At 37.8% G+C, this 18,824-nt stretch overlaps 1 protein-coding gene across 3 annotated transcripts in view; it reads left to right on the forward strand.

Moving 5' to 3' along the window:
• Positions 1–18,824, forward strand: part of ANO4 (anoctamin 4) — a 345,709-nt gene that overhangs the window by 131,149 nt on the left and 195,736 nt on the right. For all 3 annotated transcript variants that reach the window (XM_030821265.1, XM_003269908.3, XM_003269909.2), the window contains 2 exons: positions 11,882–12,018; positions 14,945–15,103. In XM_030821265.1, the coding sequence (XP_030677125.1) occupies positions 11,882–12,018; positions 14,945–15,103 (296 nt within the window). The remainder of the gene's footprint in view (positions 1–11,881; positions 12,019–14,944; positions 15,104–18,824) is intronic.

An 18,824-nucleotide genomic window follows, 5' to 3' on the forward strand; every position in this document is an offset into this window, starting at 1 on the left:
AGGCCCCTACCATTTGTTGCCCACCCCTCTTGTTTTGCTCCTAGTTTTTCCTTTCATGATTCCCATCATATCTGGATATAGACTGTAGGGACACTCTTGAGTGGCATCCATACCCTGAAACACATGATTGTGTTGTAGTCCATCAGGTTCTGATGAAGGAAAGAGGGCACAAGATAGTGTTTGCAATGAGACCTGAGGAGTTAAAGGGAATGTGGGATCATTGTTATCCTGCAGTCTGTTTGTGCTTGCATGTGTGTCTACGTAATCATATAGCTGTGCCTACATTAGGGGTGGTGTATACTTTCGTGGCTGAGGAGACTGAGTCATTTCTCAGTGACACCGAGTGAGTCACTTTGAATCTAATTCTTTAGCCCTGATTTCCAATTTTATTTTTAACCTGCATGGTCATGCCATTTCAGAGGAGCAGATGGCAGGGTATGGGGGTATGGGGGTGAGCAGGGGGCTAGCATATATTGAGCAGGTAATCTTGTCTGGCAATTTTGTGTCTGACCTTTTACCTGTGTTATTTTATTTAGTCTTAAACTCTCTTTGCCTTAATTTCCACATCTGTAAAAGGAAAATAGTAATAGTACATCTATGTAAAGCCTTTAACATAGTGCCTGGTACACAGTCAGGGGTGTATAAGTGTTGGCTGCCACCTTTGTCTTTATTCCTCAATCATTCATCCTGTCTGGGAAATTGTATTTCCATATTTAGAAGATAAAGATATTAAAGCTTGAATAAGTTAAGTATCCCGATCTAATAGCTAATAAGTGGAAGGGCTGGCATTTGAACTCAGGTCTGTCTGAACCCAGAGCTCGTGCTCTTCCCAAATAAGGTGAAATTATGGTCAGTAGACTTGGAGGATCTTTTATGCAGAGCATGAATGACCTCACTTTATGTTGTGGAAAGGTCACCAAGGCTAATGAATGAGCAAAGACTGAATTAGGCACACAGTTCTCTAAATATCTTTCCCAGGACTGTAAGAAGTGCCATCATCGTTATTTGCCTTGTTATAGAAGTAACGAAGGTGTTCACTTTTTCTTTACAATGAAGTAGTAGTAAGAGAAGCTCTTCTTAGCAAATATGCTAAATCAGAAACAAGTTAATGATCTCAACCCCATTGTGGTGTGCTGGGGTTACAGACAATACCATCATCTATGCTGTTTTATAAACATTGCCATTATTGAGCCAGGCAAAGACGATGACATCTTTTTTATTTTAAGTTTTAATTTTGGTGGGTACATAGTAGGTGTATATATTTATGGGGTACATGAAATATTTTGATACAGGCATACAATGTTTAATAATCACATCAGTGTAAATGGGATATCCACCACCTCAAACATCCATTATTTCTTTGTGTTACAAACAATCCAATTATAATTTTAGTTTTAAATGTACAATAAGTTATTATTGACTCTAGTTACCCTGTTGTGCTATCAAATACTAGATCTTATTCATTCTATCTAATTATATTTTTGTACCCATTAACCATTCCCACCTCCCTTCCACTCTACTACTCTTCCCAGCCTCTGGTAACCACGATTCTACTGTCTATCTCCATGAGTTCAATTGTTTTTAGTTTTTAGCTCCCACAAATAAGAACATGCAAAGTTTGTCTTTCTGTGCCTGGCTTATTTCACTTAACATAATGACCTCCAGTTCCATCCATGTTGTTGCAAATGACAGGATCTCATATTTTTATAGCTGAATAGTACTGCATTGTGTATATGTACCACCATTTTCTTTATCTGTTCATCTGTTGATGGACACTTAGGTTCCTTCCAAATCTTGCCTATTGTGAATAGTGCTGCAGTAAGCATGAGAGTGCAGGTAGCTAGTATACTGATTTCCTTTCTTTGGGGTATATACCCAGAAGTGGAATTGCTGGATCATATGGAAGTTCTATTTTTAGTTTTTTCCAGGAACCTCCAAACTGTTCTTCATAATGGGTTGTACTGATTTACATTCCCACCAACAGTATATGAGGGTTCCCTCTTCTTCACATCCTTGCCAGCAGTTTTTATTGCCTGTCTTTTAGATAAAAGCCATTTTAACTGAGGTGAGCCCTGATTTCCAACTTTATTTTACAATGAAATTACATTTCATTATGAAATCTAAACATTTTACAATGAGATATCTCATCGTAGTTTTTATTTGCATTTCTCTGATGATCAGTGATGTTGAGCACCTTTTCATGTGCCTGTTTGCCATTTGTATGTCTCCTTCTGAGAAATGTCTTATTCAGACATTTTGCCCATTTTTATTTGGATTATTAGATGTTTTTCCTCTAGAGTTGTTTGAGCTCCTTATATATTCTGGTTATTATTCCCTTGTCAGATGGGTAGTTTGCAAATATTTTCTCCCATTCTGTGGGTTGTCTCTTCACTTTGTTGATTGTTTCCTTTGCTGTGCAGAAGATTTTTAACTTGATGTAATCCCATTTGTCCATTTTTGCTTTGGTTGCCTGTGCTTGTGAGGTATTACTCAAGAAATCTTTGCCCAGTCCAATGTTCTGGAGAGTTTCTCTAATGTTTCCTTTTAGAAGTTTCTTAGTGTGAGGCCTTAAATTTAAGTCTTTAAGCCATTTTGGTTTGATTTTTGTATATGGTGAGAGATGGGGGTCTAGTTTCATTCTTTTGCTTATGGATATCCAGTTTCCCCAGCATCACTTATTGAAGAGACTGTCCTTTCTCCAATGTATGTTCTTGGCATCATTGTCAAAAATGAATTTACTATAGATGTATAGATTTGTTTTTGGGATCTCTGTTCTGTTCCACTAATCTATGTGTCTGTTTTTTTGCCAGTTCCATACAGAAATTAGTTTTAAATGAATTTTTTTTAATCTCATGACTTTTTTTGTTAGTTTGCAAAGGCATATTTTAAATCTCAATAACTTTCTACGGCAGAAGGAAGGTTCCTGCTATCATGTCTATAATAACTAGAACCCCAGATTCTTTAGGGAGATGTCATCACAACCATTTAATTGTTGCCAGCACACACTAGCAGAAGTTTCCAAACTTTTGTAAAGCAGTAAAATGTGTTTTTCCCCAATATATGATCAACATATAACTTCAATATACAAAACAGAAACTGAGTTGTTTGGTATAGGTAGGGGTCGAAGGTGAGCCTTGCCCACTCAGTTGTCTCTTTGTCCTCTCTATGGCCCCTGAAACTCCTCAAAAGGGCCGCAGGGTTCCAGAGAACAGAGATTGAAAACCGCTGGCCTATTAGAAGGGAGTTAAACGAGCTAAGGAAGCATTATGTCCTTTCTAATTGCTTTATTTATTTATTTTGAGTTTTTAAACTTAAACCCCCTTTTTTCTCATTGGTAAACCAGGCAGCCTTTGCCTTAGGGATGCTGTCAAGATGCATTTGAAGAGTAATGAGCATCTAGAGAGTCTTGGTCTTGCTCGTGTCATATCCATGCTAAATAGGGTTTAGTTCTTAAAATCCCAGCCTAAGGTGTTCAAAGCTGTATTGTGTCTTTGTGTTTCCCTGAATTTTTAAAACAATAATGGATCTATTTGTGAAATTTTAGAAAGTTGTCAGAGCTGTCAGGCTACAGATGTAAAGTCTAGCTTTATTCAGATAAATGTTGAAATGGAAACAAGATAATTGCTTGGTGGTTAAATGACTTCCATTCTTGAAAGCCAAACATGATTTAAGAACAGTAGAATGCTTCCCACAAAAACAAAAGCCAGCTAGAAATGGCATGGATTCGGGGTCTGAATTGGATGAAAATTCATCTTTGTCACTTACTAGCTGCATGGCCACACTTAGCATTTCTGAACCTGGCTTCTTTATAATAATACTTGTCTCATAGGTTGTTTTGAGAATGAAATGAGAAAATAGACCTGAAAATCATTAACACACAGCAGGCTGTCAGTAAACTGTAATCCCTATCTTTGTCTCCCTTCCCACTTCCTTCATATTTAATCTCTGTGATTCTAAAGAGAAGTAGAAATTTTCAAGCCATCTTACTAAGGTAATCAGTATAAGAAAAAACTAAAAATTGGTATCATCCTACAATTAGCTTTTACTTATCTTAAAATGCATACTGAGTGTCTCCTACTTGGTAGCCCTTATGCCAAATTGGAGCTACCTTAGCTCTTCACCTTAAAGGGACCTTAGTCTAAAGACATAGAGATGGACTTGTTATAAAACAATCTGGTAAGTGTTAAAATTGAGATATAAACATTTTTTTGCATTCTAAAATATTCCTGGAGGTGTTCTTTTTTTTTTTAAGTGATACTTTGAGGTCAGTATGTAATCCCTTGAGAATTCTGAGTATCAGATGCAGTAACTTGGAACTTAGGACAAAAATAGTATAATGAACTGGCGCTCTGGAGAATAAATATAGATACTTGGATTATGCTGCAAAGCCCTCTTGTGTCTTCTTCAATGACCTGTAATTTCACCTTCTTTTCTCTGCACCTGAAATTTATATATCTGAAACTTCTATACTGTAATATCAAGGTGGGGTTATTTTTGCTGCATTTGGAAAATAGGAGAGAAGTAAAGAAAAGAGCAATGAATCAAAGTCCTTGATTTTTTTGGTTGTATTTCTTACTCTCTTCTAGGCTATTTCTAAAATACACTTGCTGTTTGTTTTTTTTCATTGCCTTTATAGCATTGATTCCCAAACTTTGTTCTCTTGCCTGGAAGTGTGAGGGCTTCCCACTCACATCATGTCCAGCACTTAACTCTGAATCTTGGTTCAATGAACAAATGGCAGAAAATAATTCATTAATTAGTTTGTTCATTTATTTGAGTCCTTGCAATTTATTTGTGATCTCTTATCCATAGGGAATTAATAATAGCTAACATCTCAAATGATTTTCACTGGAGGAATAATTGAAATAATTGCAAATATTTGATTTGATTAGTAGATTTAGTGTTACCAAAGTAAATTCACCTTTTCGTCATGTAAAGATCACCACGGTCTGCCTGCCTGCCTGCTGGTCCTCTCCTGACTTTTCTGTTCTGCCTCCATCCTGGGATGATATAAACAGAGCCAGCCCTCATAAATCTCTGAGTTTGATGCTTTACTCCGATTCTTTAGCTGATTTTTCGTCTCCCAGGCAATTTAAGGTCCTTGATTCTCGTTGTTCAGTTATAATATGTGAGTCCTTGTTGTTTTGTTCCCAAGTCGTTTTTTAGGCTGAGCTTCTAATCTTTGCAATAGGGAATCATTTGAGTATCTCCCTTGCCTTTCCAAATGCATAGTATACACCTACCCTGACCAATCTGTGCTGCCTAATTCTGTTCACACAGCCCTTCCTGGGTCTGAATGAAATGCAGATCAGTTACTTGAGTTGCATGGTAGTTTTGCATTTTCTCTCCTTCTTGTCATTCTTTTTTTTTGCATTTTTTAAAAAATTCTACTATAAGTTCTAGGGTACATGTGCACAACGTGCAGGTTTGATACATGTATACATAGGCATACATGTGCCATGTTGGTTTGTTGCACCCATCGACTCATCATTTACATTAGGTATTTCTCTTAATGCTATCCCTCCCCCAGCCTCCCACCCCACAACAGGCCCCGGTGTGTGATGTTCCCTGCCCTGTGTCCAAGTGATCTCATTGTTCAATTCCCACCTATGAGTGAGAACATGCGGTGTTTGGTTTTCTGTCCTTGTGATAGTTTGCCAAGAATGATGGTTTCCAGCTTCATCCATGTCCCTACAAAGGACATGAACTCATCCTTTTTTATGGCTGCATAGTATTCCGTGGTGTATATGTGCCACATTTTCTTAATCCAGTCTATCATTGATGGACATTTGGGTTGGTTCCAAGTCTTTGCTATTGTGAATAGTGCCGCAATAAACATACATGAGCATGTGTCTTTATAGTAGCATGATTTATAATCCTTTGGGTATATACCCAGTAATGGGATTGCTGGAATGGTATTTCTAATTCTAGATCCTTAAGGAATTGCCACACTGTCTTCCACAATGGTTGAACTAATTTACACTCCCACCAACAATGTAAAAGCATTCCTATTTCTTCACATCCTCTCCAGCATCTGTTGTTTCCTGCCATTCTAACTGGCATGAGATGGTATCTCATTGTGGTTTTGATTTGCATTTCTCTGATGACCAGTGATGATGAGCATTTTTTCTTGTGTCTGTTGGCTGCCTAGATGTCTTCTTTTGAGAATTGTCTCTTCATATCCTTTGCCCACTTTTTGATGGGATTGTTTTTTCTTGTAAATTTGTTTGAGTTCTTTGTAGATTCTGGATATTAACCCTTTTTCAGATGGGTAGATTGCAAAATTTTTCTCCCATTCTGTAGGTTTCCTGTTCACTCTGATGGTAGCTTCTTTTGCCGTGCAGAACCTCTTTAGTTTAATTAGATCCCATTTGTCTATTTTGGTTTTTGTTCCCATTGCTTTTGGTGTTTTAATCATGAAGTCCTTGCCCATGCCTTTGTCCTGAATAGTGTTGCCTAGGTTTTCTTCTAGGGTTTTTATGGTTTTAGGTCTAACATGTAAGTCTTTAATCCATCTTGAATTAATTTTTGTATAAGGTGTAAGGAGGGGATCCAGTTTCAGCTTTCTACATATGGCTAGTCAGTTTTCCGAGCACCATTTATTAAATAGGGAATCCTTTCTGCATTTCTTGTTTTTGTCAGGTTTGTCAAAGATCAGATGGTTGTAGATGTGTGGTGTTATTTCTGAGGCCTCTCTTCTGTTCCATTGGTCTATATTTCGGTTTTGGTACCAGTACCATGCTGTTTTGGTACTTGTAGTATAGTTTGAAGTCAGGTAGCATGATGCCTCCAGTTTTGTTTTTTTTTGCTTAGGATTGTCTTGGCAATGCGGGCTCTTTTTTGGTTCCATATGAACTTTAAAGTAGTTTTTTCCAGTTCTGTGAAGAAAGTCATTGGCAGCTTGATGGGGATGGCATTAAATCTATAAATTACCGTGGGCAATATGGCCATTTTCATGATATTGATTATTCCTATCCATGAGCATGGAATATTCTTCCATCAGTTTGTGTCCTCTTTTATTTCGTTGAGCAGTGGTTTGTAGTTCTCCTTGAAGAGGTCCTTCACATCCCTTGTAAGTTGGATTCCTAGGTATCTTATTCTCTTTGTAGCAATTGTGAATGGGAGTTCACTCATGATTTGGCTCTCTGTTTGTCTGTTAATGGTGTATAGGAATGCTTGTGACTTTTGCACATTGATTTTGTATCCTGAGACTTTGCTGAAGTGGCTTATCAGCTTAAGGAGATTTTGGGCTGAGATGATGGGGTTTTCTAAATATACAGTCATGTCATCTGCAAACAGAGACAATTTGACTTCCTCATTTCCTAATTGAATATCCTTTATTTCTTTCTCCTGCCTGATTGCCCTGGCCAGAACTTCCAATACAGTGTTGAATAGGAGTGTGAGAGAGGGCATCCTTGTCTTGTGCCGGTTTTCAAAGGGAGTGCTTCCAGTTTTTGCCCATTCAATATGATATTGGCTGTGGGTTTGTCATAAATAGCTCTTATTATTTTGAGATACATTCCATCAATACCTAGTTTATTGAGAGTTTTTAGCATGAAGGGCTGTTGAATTTTGTTGAAGGCCTTTTCTGCCTCTATTGAGATAATCATGTGGCTTTTGTTGTTGATTCTGTTTATGTGATGGATTAAGTTTATTGTTTTGCGTATGTTGAACCAGCCTTGCCTCCCATCCTTCCTGTCATTCTTAATGGACTTCTCAGAGTATTCGACTCTTTCTCATTTAATGAACCTAACAGCAAGATTCTCCCAGGCAGATAATTATCAAACATTTTTCTATTTAGGAGAAGAAGTCTAAGGAAGGTGATGGGATTCATTCACAAGTGACCCTTTTGGATGAACAGCATCTTTGTGATGTTTGTGCCCATGGATAGAAAGCCCTCACTCCCGCTCTGACTGGACAGTGAGCTCTGAGAGCAGGGCTGTGCCTGGGCTCTCCAGTACTTCAGCTCCGGTTCCTAGCTCAGCTCAGTGTCTGCCCATGGTAGGCACTGAATAAATACTTATTGATTAAAATTTATTTTTAAAAATTGGTTGACGTTGGAAGTTGAGAGTTGCTTTTTTCTTCTTAGAGAATCAATGTAAGTTTGAATCAAAGATTTTATTTTGTTTCTAAAACTTACCTTGTAGTTATAGCTGATAGTATCAGAAACAGTGATGAAGTATGGATGAAGAGCACATGCTGTTTATGCCTGTGGAGTGTTTATATGGTCTACAGTCTTCTTACTGACCATGGGTTCAGCTGGTCATTCTCTCACAGCAGACTTTCTAATCTCTGCTGAAGATACTGAGAGGCTGGCAAGTGATAAGTTTGGCTTAGTATCACCTATTCTCTAATAGATTGCCATGACCGACTGATTTCCCTGAGCTCAAGTGGCAGCAGTCCCATGACTTCCAGACAGTGATTCTGATGGGAAAGAAAGAGCTCTCTCCCTTACCCAAGTTAGCTGCTCCTTCTAGAATCAAATCCCTTGGGCTTTTCATGAAGAGTAGGAATTGTCAACTTCAGCACCAATTAATATTCTAGGCTGGATCACTCTGTGGTAGGGGCTGTCCTGTGCATTGTAGGATGTTTAGTGGCATCCCTGGCCTCTACTCACTGAATACCAGTTTCACTGTCCCCCTCTCCCCAGTGATGACAATAAATATATCTCCAAACAATGTCAAATATGGTCTGGGAGACAAAACTGGTCCCATTTGAGAACCACGGACATAGAGGGCATTGTTGAACTGATTGTGCCAGTGCCAGAAAGTAATATTGATAGAAGATGACCTGGTATTTTCTATCCTTGGCAAAAGCCTAGGGGGATACATACATATATCAAGAGTTTCTCCTTAGTATGAGGCAGTCACCTAGACATGAAACTCAGTGTCCTTGTTCCCCATTTATCTCACCCCCCATCCCAAACCATTTCTCGTAACAACCATTCCAACTTGTAAATATCTCTTCTGCCTTCTCTTATTGATAAGACCAAAATACTCACTTTAAGCTCCCAGGGTCTAGCTAGAATCGACAAATCAGCATTTGTTGTGGGTCTGCCATGTGTCAGCCACCCTGCTAATATGCACATTGATGTAATCCTTTTCGCCACCCTGAGAGAGAAGTTTGCTATTCCTGTCTCACCAGTGAGGAAACAGAAGCACATATTTACACAGCTAAGTGGCAGAGTTCAGAATAGCGAGCAGGTCTTCTGACTTGGTTAAACGATACTTTTTTTTTTTTTTTTTTTGAAACGGAGTCTTGCTCTGTCACCCAGGCTGGAGTGCAGTGGCGCGATCTCGGCTCACTGCAAGCTCCGCCTCCCGGGTTCACGCCATTCTCCTGCCTCAGCCTCCCGAGTAGCTGGGACTACAGGCGCCCGCCAACACACCCGGCTAATTTTTTGTATTTTTAGTAGAGACGGGGTTTCACTGTGTTAGCCAGGATGGTCTCGATCTCCTGACCTCGTGATCCGCCCGCCTCGGCCTCCCAAAGTGCTGGGATTACAGGCTTGAGCCACCGCGCCCGGCCGGTTAAACGATACTTTTATCTTATTGTTCAAATATCATCAACATCGACTTGAAATTTAATTTAATCACTGTCTGCTTGAAAATTTAATCACATTACTTGAAACCGTGGAATCCTGGCTTGTGAATAAGAATCATGTTAGGAAAACCATATGCCAAGTCCCAGAACCATAGAATGTTAGAGGAAAAGGGCTCTCAGATATCGTTATATTGTGACCATCTTCAGGTCATCATTCTGTCATTTAACAAATATGTGTTGAAGGCTTACCTGTGCCAGAGCCTCTGTACATCAGTCAAGACAGACAAGGTCTTTGCCCTATGGAACTTACATTGTAATAAGGTAAACATCCAATAAACAAGTCTAATAAATAAATGAACAAATAAGATAATTATGGATTGTGTTAAGTGCTGGAAAGGAAATGAACAATGAGAGGACAATAATTATGGGAGGGAGATCTTTTTACATCCAGTGGTCAGGGAAGTTATCTTTGATCTTGACACCTCCCAAAACACTGGACATGTTACTCTTCCTCAAAAGGTGTTAGTTCCTCTCCATAAGCACCTAGCACAGTACCTGGCACAGTGTAGGTGCTACAACCCTTGGCTGTATGAAAAGACCATGGTTTTTTTTCTTTGTAGCCTTATAGGTCTAAAATCTTATAATACATTGTTTTAGTTTCCTTTTGGTGCCATAGCAAATGACTACAAGCTTAGTGGCCTCAAACAATATGTTTATTATCTTATACTTCTGGAGGTCAGAAGTCCCAAAATCAAGACTCTCCTCTCTGGAGGCTCCAGGGGAGAATCTGCTTTTTTGTCTTTTCTGTCTTCTAAAAGCCACCTGCATTTCTTGGCTCATGGCCGCATCCTGTATCCTCAAAGCCAGCAGCATAGCATCTTCCAATCTTTCTCTCTGATTCTGGCCTTCTTGCCTCCCTCTTCTAAAGACCCTTGTAATTACATCAGGCCTACCTATATACTCTTAAGATAATGTCCCCATTTTAAGATCCTTGGTTTCACACATCTATAAAATCCTTTCGGTGATAAAAAGGTAAGATATTAATACGTTCTAGGAATTAGATCACCTTTCGGGGTTCATAATTCACCCTCTCGCAGTTAGCAATAAATGTTAACTTTATTTCTATGCCCATTATATTTTACAGATGAAAAACTTGAAAAGCTAAAAGTGTTGCCTAAAATCACATGCTTCGATATAGCTTTATACCTGGTCATCTCATCTAAGTAGATCATCTCTATTCTCTCTATATCCAAACTCTGCTCTTTTCATTAGAGAATTCACCACAATTTACGTGTCTTTGTTTTCTTTAGTTATTGCCACAAGGGCAGGAAGCCAGGTCACTTTTATTCACCAAGGTGCAATCATCACACAGCTCTATGCCTGACACACAATGTGCACATCTCTAAAATGTTTTTGAATGAAAGAATGAATACTGTATTACATGCTTGGGTAAGAAGAACCCAATCCCTCATGAATTATTTTGTGCAGTGGCTTCTGACAGGTTATAAACCCTTAGCCATTTTTAAAGCATCAAAAGAAAAAGTGAACTGCAATGCTGGCCCATAATTGAAGTGGGTAAAAAAGAAGGGACTCAACCCATATCTTTCCTCTGCTGGTGATGAACTTAACTTTCTGGCATGCTGTAAGGCACTCTGCATTTGAATGTGGTAGTCTGTACCTAGAACCGTGATATATAGCACTTTATATATTGACATGTTATTAACATCAACAGTCTTTTGAGAGAGCTTCTGAATGGCTCACTTCATTATTTCAATTCAGGATAAGAGGAAGAAAAAAGGCCGAAAATCTAACTGCATGCTTTATTATTGCATTAGGTTTTCTCTGTTCTGCCTTAGAGAAGTAACAAAGGAGGAAAAAAATCACAGTTCTTACTGAACAGTGCAAGTGGCACGTTTATGGGTTCACTTGGCAAGCTGTATGACACTTAAATGAAAAAATTAAATTAAATTTAAAAGTATAGGTCATCTCCGACCCTTTTCCAACCTAGAAGTCTTAGATCAAAGTACCTTATGCTAAACAACTATGCGAAGGAAAGCGAAACAAATATAACACTGCTATCATGAAAGACAAATTATATTTACATTACAGAGGTACTTTGCTTCTTATTTTCCTTAATCTTGTCTAATGAATACACTGTTTGGTCAAACATGTTTTATGTCTGACATCCTTTTCTTTTAGGAAATAATATACCTGTCACTCAAGATGTTATTGAAATGATGAGAAAATATGAACCCAAAGGGAGATGTTTTCTCTTTTAGTATTGCTTTCGAGATCCCAGATTTTTACCCATCTTATAATGTATTTACTTTGGTTCTAGTGGCCAAGGATGTCAATATTCTTTTTGATGAATTAGAAGCTGTCAGCAGTCCTTGCAAAGATGATGATTCTCTTCTTCACCCTGGAAACCTGACTAGTACTTCAGATGATGCCAGCAGATTGGAAGCCGGGGGAGAGGTAAGAGTATATGATTTCTTAAAAATGTAATTCGTGATCCAGGCAGGAACTTGTGAAGCATGTTCCAATGGACTGTTTAAAGTCATAATCTCATTGAACTGTAGGCTCTTGTAAAACAAGGGACAGGTTTTATATTCCTTTGACATCCTCCATGTCTAAGCATATTTCAAAGATTCTAAATCTACCTACACTCAAAACAAAAGTTTCGGTTTTTCTTAAACCTATCATTTTTTTAAACTGTCCATCATTTTAAGACAGCCTACATTCTTGAGTGTCTCCCACTGGTACGAAATAAGCTTTACAGGGATGGACTTCCTTGTATATATCCCCCAGTAGGTAGAATAGTGACCTAAAATGCACCAGTCTTCAGTTGATTGTGTTGTCTGAAGTCTCTCTGAGTTTCCATTTGCCTCTGTAACCTGGAAACTTCATTGCAACTGTAAATAGACCCATCTATGTGTGTGCCATTTTGGAAAAATTAGTATTTTGTTGGAGGCATTTCCCTTTGTTCAGGTTGTGTCTCAAAGAGTTTAATATTTCCTGTGTACATTCGCTGGGTACAGGTAATAGGCACACCGAATCAGAGTAATTTATTTATTGCATATTCCTAATGCTTTTTATATTCTAGAGCTGGTTAACTGCTAAAAGGTTGACACCTGGAACAGAGAAAATTGTTTACTCTTACCAAGCTTTGCAGACCTCACCCCACAAACACCATACGCGGCTATCCATGTTTCTTTTTCTGTTTTTTTTTTTTCTTTTTGTTTCATTTAAAAAAAAACCAACTCATTCTGTTATTATCTGTTCACACAGATACTTTGGATAACATAATGTGGCATAACGAATGGACTTTGAAAGGGACCTCAGACAGCAACTAGTCTCATCCATGTAACTTACAGATGAGGAAACAGTATCAGAAATATTATGGCTTTGCCAAAGGTGGCACAGCTCATTGTTCTGCTTGGAGCCAATACCCCTCCTGATGTCTTGGCTGAAGCCATTTTTGAAGTCAGAGGCTAATGTGCTGAATTCACAGGACAGCCTTCTTGCTTGGCAAATAAGTGTTACTAAAGTGCTTATTCAGGTAGACTCCTGAGTGTCTCTTAATGTAAAAGCCAAAACATAGTCAGTGAGGACTGGTCATCAATTGAAAATGTCTACATCAAGACATGGTACATGGTCATTCCATTTCCCAAACTGAGATTTTTTTTTTATTAAGGTTTGTGCAAGAATGTGGTTTCTAGCAATGGCCCTTTAGGTCTGGCGTGTTTGCCTTCTTCATACTACCACTGGAAAAGATAGAATCCACCCATCCACTTGGCTGGGTTTGTAGACACAATTTTGAAATCTATTAGGCTGAGAAATTTGTCTCCAGCCCAATAAGCCCATACTTGATGGTCTCTTTCAATGTTGTACAGCAAGCCCGAAGAGCCTGGATGAAAATTCAATCCACTCCTTTTGTTCTTTACTTTTTCATATTTCTGCAAAATAATATTTGTAACTTCTATGTAAGTTACAAAGTATAATAATAAAATGAACATCTGGAACCGCCATCTGATTTATGAACTAGAATGCTATTTTTCAAATTATAGTGACAACCTAATTGTAGATTACTAACTCCAGTTGTTTTTTAATGGACTGGAAAATTAATATTAGAGTGTATGAAAATAGAAAGGGTAAACAATTGTTTTGTGAAACTTGTCTCATATTTTGTATATGTATGTTTACATATATGCACACAAAGATAAAATGTTTTTCTTGTTGTGGGTAAAAAAAAAATGAGAAACACTGAACTAGAATATTCCTAAAACCACTGAAGCTACTTTCAACCCCATACCTCTACCCTACCAGAGGTATCATCTTTCTAAATTTTATTGTGTTTTATTCTCTTGCTCTAAAGACAGTTTTACCACATAGATTTGTAGTCTTAACAGCTTATATGTGGATTTACTTTATTTTATGCTTTGTAAAAAATGGAATCATGTGGTATGAAGTCTTCTGAGACTTGCTTTCTTTAACCAGTGTTGTTTTAAAGATTCATTTTTATTGTTAGATGCAACTATAGTTTATTCATTTTCACTGCTGTATAATATTCCAGTGAATGAACTTTCTATAATTTATTTATTGTCTGTTCATGGACATTTGAGTTGACTCCAACTTTAAACATTTTTCTACTATTATAAGTAATTTTGCTATGAATATTCATATACATGTCTCCTACTTGCCTTATCAAGAATTTTTTCTCTAGGCTTACATGTTATGCAGATATTCAGTTTTGCAAGATAATGTTAATGTGTTTTCCAGAGTGAGCATATCAATTTTCACTCTCATCTCACCTGCAGAATATGAAAATCCTTAGTTGCATCACATCCTTGGCTACACATGGTATTTTTGGGTGTTTTACGTTTTGCCCGCTTAACTCAATGCTTCTTCCAATTTTTATTTTGTTTCCTCTTGATTACATTTTTCACTAATGAATATGTAATTGAACACAATGAAATAAAATTACAATGATGATGATGATGATGATGATGATGATTAGGATGATGAGATGGAGTCTTACTCTGTCACCCAGGCTGGAGTGCAGTGGTGCGATCTTGGCTCACTGCAACCTCCGCCTCCCAGGTTCAAGCAATTCCCCTGCCTCAGCCTCCAGAGTAGCTGAAACTACAGACACACTCCACCATGCCCAGCTAATTTTTGTATTTTTAGTAGAGACAGGGTTTCACCGTATTGGCCAGGCTGGTCTCGAACTCCTGACCTTGTGATCTGCCCGCCTCGGCCTCCCAAAGTGCTGGGATTACAGGCGTGAGCCACCGCACCCGAACCGAAAAAAATTATTTAGTTTTAATTGTTCTTTAACATTACTCACTTGAACCTCAGTTTGATGAATGACTTAAACTGGTCCCTTTCTCTTTGTGTGCAGACAGTGCCAGAAAGAAACAAATCAAATGGACTTTACTTTAGAGATGGAAAGTGTCGAATTGACTACATCCTTGTGTACAGAAAATCCAACCCCCAGACTGAAAAGAGAGAAGTGTTTGAAAGAAATATCAGAGCAGAAGGATTGCAAATGGAGAAAGAGGTAAATAGTTTGCTTAGACGAGCAAAAAATATCTACATATCTATTCATATTAAGAGGCAATAAGAAATAAGCAAGTAGTCTTAATGTTAACCAAACATTTCATTTGGTCAGAGTTTTTCAGTCTTCAGAGTTTGGGGAATGTTCCAGTGTTTAGACTTTGACAGCACAGTTTGCTTTTGAGATAATTTTAATGCCAAATGATTCCATGAAAATCAAAATATTCTATTCCAATTAAATGGATTGTTTCAAAGTGATTCTTTATCTAACTTCCTACGTCTGCCATTTCTCTGTATATGTAAATGGAGGGTTCTATTCGCATGGATTAAAGAAAACTTTGAGTGAAATGCAGTCACTTTCTGTAGAGGCTCTTTTTACATTTCAGGAAATATCATGCGCTTGGGCATCCTTGTACACCACAGGAGACTGCCTGGCCGATTTGGCCAAAAGCAGCTGGAACTTACAAAAACGATTCCAGTTTTAAGAGACATTCAGGCTATTTTTTTCAGGTCCCCAAGCTCAAGAATGACCTTACCAGTGTTTGGTTCTTCCTCTTCCCTCCTTCTCTGCATGGGGAGCTTCAAGGAAGAACTAAGTAAGGAATGTACAAGAGGCCAGCCAGGCCTCTGACAGTAATCCATGATGGGCTTGTGGTATTCCCAGGAATACTGTGCACATTTGTAGAACTTGGCCCGTTAACTGAATTATGTAACTCTTTTCAGCTTCTCCCTAAACATTGTGCAAAGCGTCTGGAGCTTTTCGTAGTCCATAAGAACAACATATTGGTAATTTAAGATGTTTACTTCTGATTCTGCTCCTCAAGGCTGAGGGGATAGATCTTTGAAGTCAGACATCCAGGTTTTTCTTTGTATGATACAGTTGCAGTTCATACAACCTGCGAGTTGTGCCAAGGTATCAAATATTAGAAGCATAATATGCATATACTTGTTATCTGATCTTAGGACACTTCAGATAAATGGGATTTTTTTCAGATCTGTTAGGCTGACCTCAGCTCTTGAACGTTTATAACACGGAAGCAGCATTTTTCTGGAATGTCTCCAAGAGAATTGGAAAAATGGTGAGATGAATGTGGCTGTAAGGAAACAGGTTCTTATTCTCAGGAAAGAAGAACCAGCTTTCTCAAAGACCATCTTAATTAGAGCTTCCCTGGCACAACAAACAGAATTTAAAATGTTGTTTCTTCCACCTTTGTGGAGTTCCAGAAAATCTTTCCTATACAAACTGAGCGTATAGTTGATAAATCTTACTCTTGAAGTTCTAAATTGTCTCAGTAAGACAATTGCATTTTTTTCTTAACATTAATAGCACATTCATATTTTTCTCCTTAATCATGCCTTCTTCTTTTATTCTCATTCCTAAGTGGCAGAATTTTTATATGAAGAAATAAAAGATCTGAATTGCTACTTAATCTAAAATAATGGAAGTCCTCCCTCTGACCCATTCTGACTCTGTCAAAATTCTGATTCCCATCAAAACTAGATAGCTTTGTTCAATTAATGCAAGATTTATATTTTAAGCTTCATAAGTATTCTCTACAGGCCTAGGGCTTCTTCTGTATAGATCTTTTCAATGTTATTTCCTGATTTATTCGTTAGAACTCAAAAAGCCTAATGCTTTTCCAAATAGTGCACATTAAAGTGCTCTGCATTGCATCTTCATGGCCTTAGTCAGCTCAGCAAGAAAAGGGCCTTTGCAAGTTCTCTTATATAAAAATTAATTTTTCCCTGCCATAAATAATTAAAAGAAAATATCCCTTGGCTGAACAATAAACAAACCTTCATCCTTTATTCCCATAATAAGTGGCAGAATTTTTATATGAAGTATCTACATTGTGTTATTAAATTTAGAAACCATTGGAAGTACTTTTATTTAAATCAAGTTTTTTATAAACAGCTACAGCAGAAAGACAATTTTAATGGCGATTTCAGCTTCCTGGACTTAATTCAACCTTTTATAGGACATAAAATGAAGAACTTAGTTCAGGGTGGAAAAGAAGAAACACCCCAGGGACCCTTGTATATCTGAAACGTTTGACACTATGTACATTTTATGAATTATTAGTATCTTCTTAATTAGCTGTTGTCATGATGTCCAACAATTATGAAAAACATGTTTCACAGACAGAGGCTTATGTTTCCGAATAGACAAAGACAGGCTTTCTAGTTCAGTTTAACATCCTTATCTCTTTAACACTGAATGTCAAGAGACACAACTAGTATAATCTTTAATTCATGATAAAAGTGAGGACATAGTAAAGTTTAATCTTTCTTAAAACCGTTGCTCCAGGCTGGTTAGTCAACACATAAGTGCTTGCTTTGGTACCCTGGGTCTTTAATATTCTGCAATTCAACTTTCATAATAGCCCAGAGAAAGCAATTCACAACAAAGTTCCCAAACAAAATATCACTGAAGTCCAGGTGATTTACTTCTTAGTATCTATCCACTTAAAGTGATTCCCTTCTTAAAGGTAAGCTCATATTTACTAATTAACATTTTCTATTTCTGATTTTTTTCATTTTTAATTCTATGTCCATTATCGATCTTTGGGTACCTATTTTGAAATCATTGTCCTCAATAAGACATTTATCTTTTCTTTTGTATAACTAGTAAGAGGATGAGTTAACTTTGAATTATTTGGAATGTGTGAGTAGCAATTGTATTAACAGAGCACCCTCCTGCTTCAGAATCATGGGAAACATTGGGGAAGACCTTTATCATTACAGTCCTTACAAAACTAATATAATTAGGTAAATCATATCATCCATCTTGATGATGGTTATTTCATTCAAGAAATATTTATTGCACACTCACTCTATGCCAGGCATTGCTTTAAGGACTAGGATCTCAGCACCAACGAATAAAACAGAAAAAAATTCCTGCTTTGTTGGAACTTAAACAAAAAATATGTACAACATATACAAATATCAGTAAGTGCTAAAGAGAAAAAAGTAAAGCAGGAAGTGTTGGGAGGGGCTTGCAATTTTATAAAAGTCAGCAAAATTGGGCCTCTTTTCCACAGAAAGAGAACAGCAAGTGCAAAGAGAACAGCTCCACAGGATGGAGCATGCCTGGTGTGTTCATGGAACAATGAGGATGCCAGTATGACTGGAGTTCACTGAGCAAGGTGAAGAATAGTGAGAAATTACACCAACAAGGCAGTGGAAGCCTTAGTGATCACTGGGGGATGTTAGCTTTTCTCTGAGAGACATAGGAAGCCACCGGAGAGATTTGAGCAGAAGTATAAGATCTGTTTTCTGTTTTATTAAGGGCATTCGGATTGCCTGGTAAGATTAGACTGTGAGGGGTGGAGGTGGCAAGGGCAGAAGCAGGGAGAATAATTAGGAGATTCATTGCAAGAATCCAGGAAAGAGATGATGGTAGCTTGGTCAAGCACATAGAAGACAGGAAGATGAGAAGAGTAGAAAGTAGTGCTGATGGGAATTGCAGACAGATTGAATGGGCAGTGTAAAAAAGAAGAGTCACAGACTATTTGTCTGACACATGGTATTTATCTAAGCAGTTGGGAGAAGACAGTTGCCACTTACAGGGATGTGGAAAAGAGTAGGTCAAATTGTAGACTTGTTAAAATTGAGATATCCCAATGAAGATGTTGGGTAAGATAGAAGAGTCCGGGATTAAAGGAGAGATCTGGGCTAGAGATATCCATTTGAATGAGATCTCCAAAGGAGTAACTGCAAATAAA

This window comes from Nomascus leucogenys, chromosome 10 (genome assembly GCF_006542625.1).
Source record: "Nomascus leucogenys isolate Asia chromosome 10, Asia_NLE_v1, whole genome shotgun sequence".
Taxonomy (NCBI): domain Eukaryota; kingdom Metazoa; phylum Chordata; class Mammalia; order Primates; family Hylobatidae; genus Nomascus; species Nomascus leucogenys.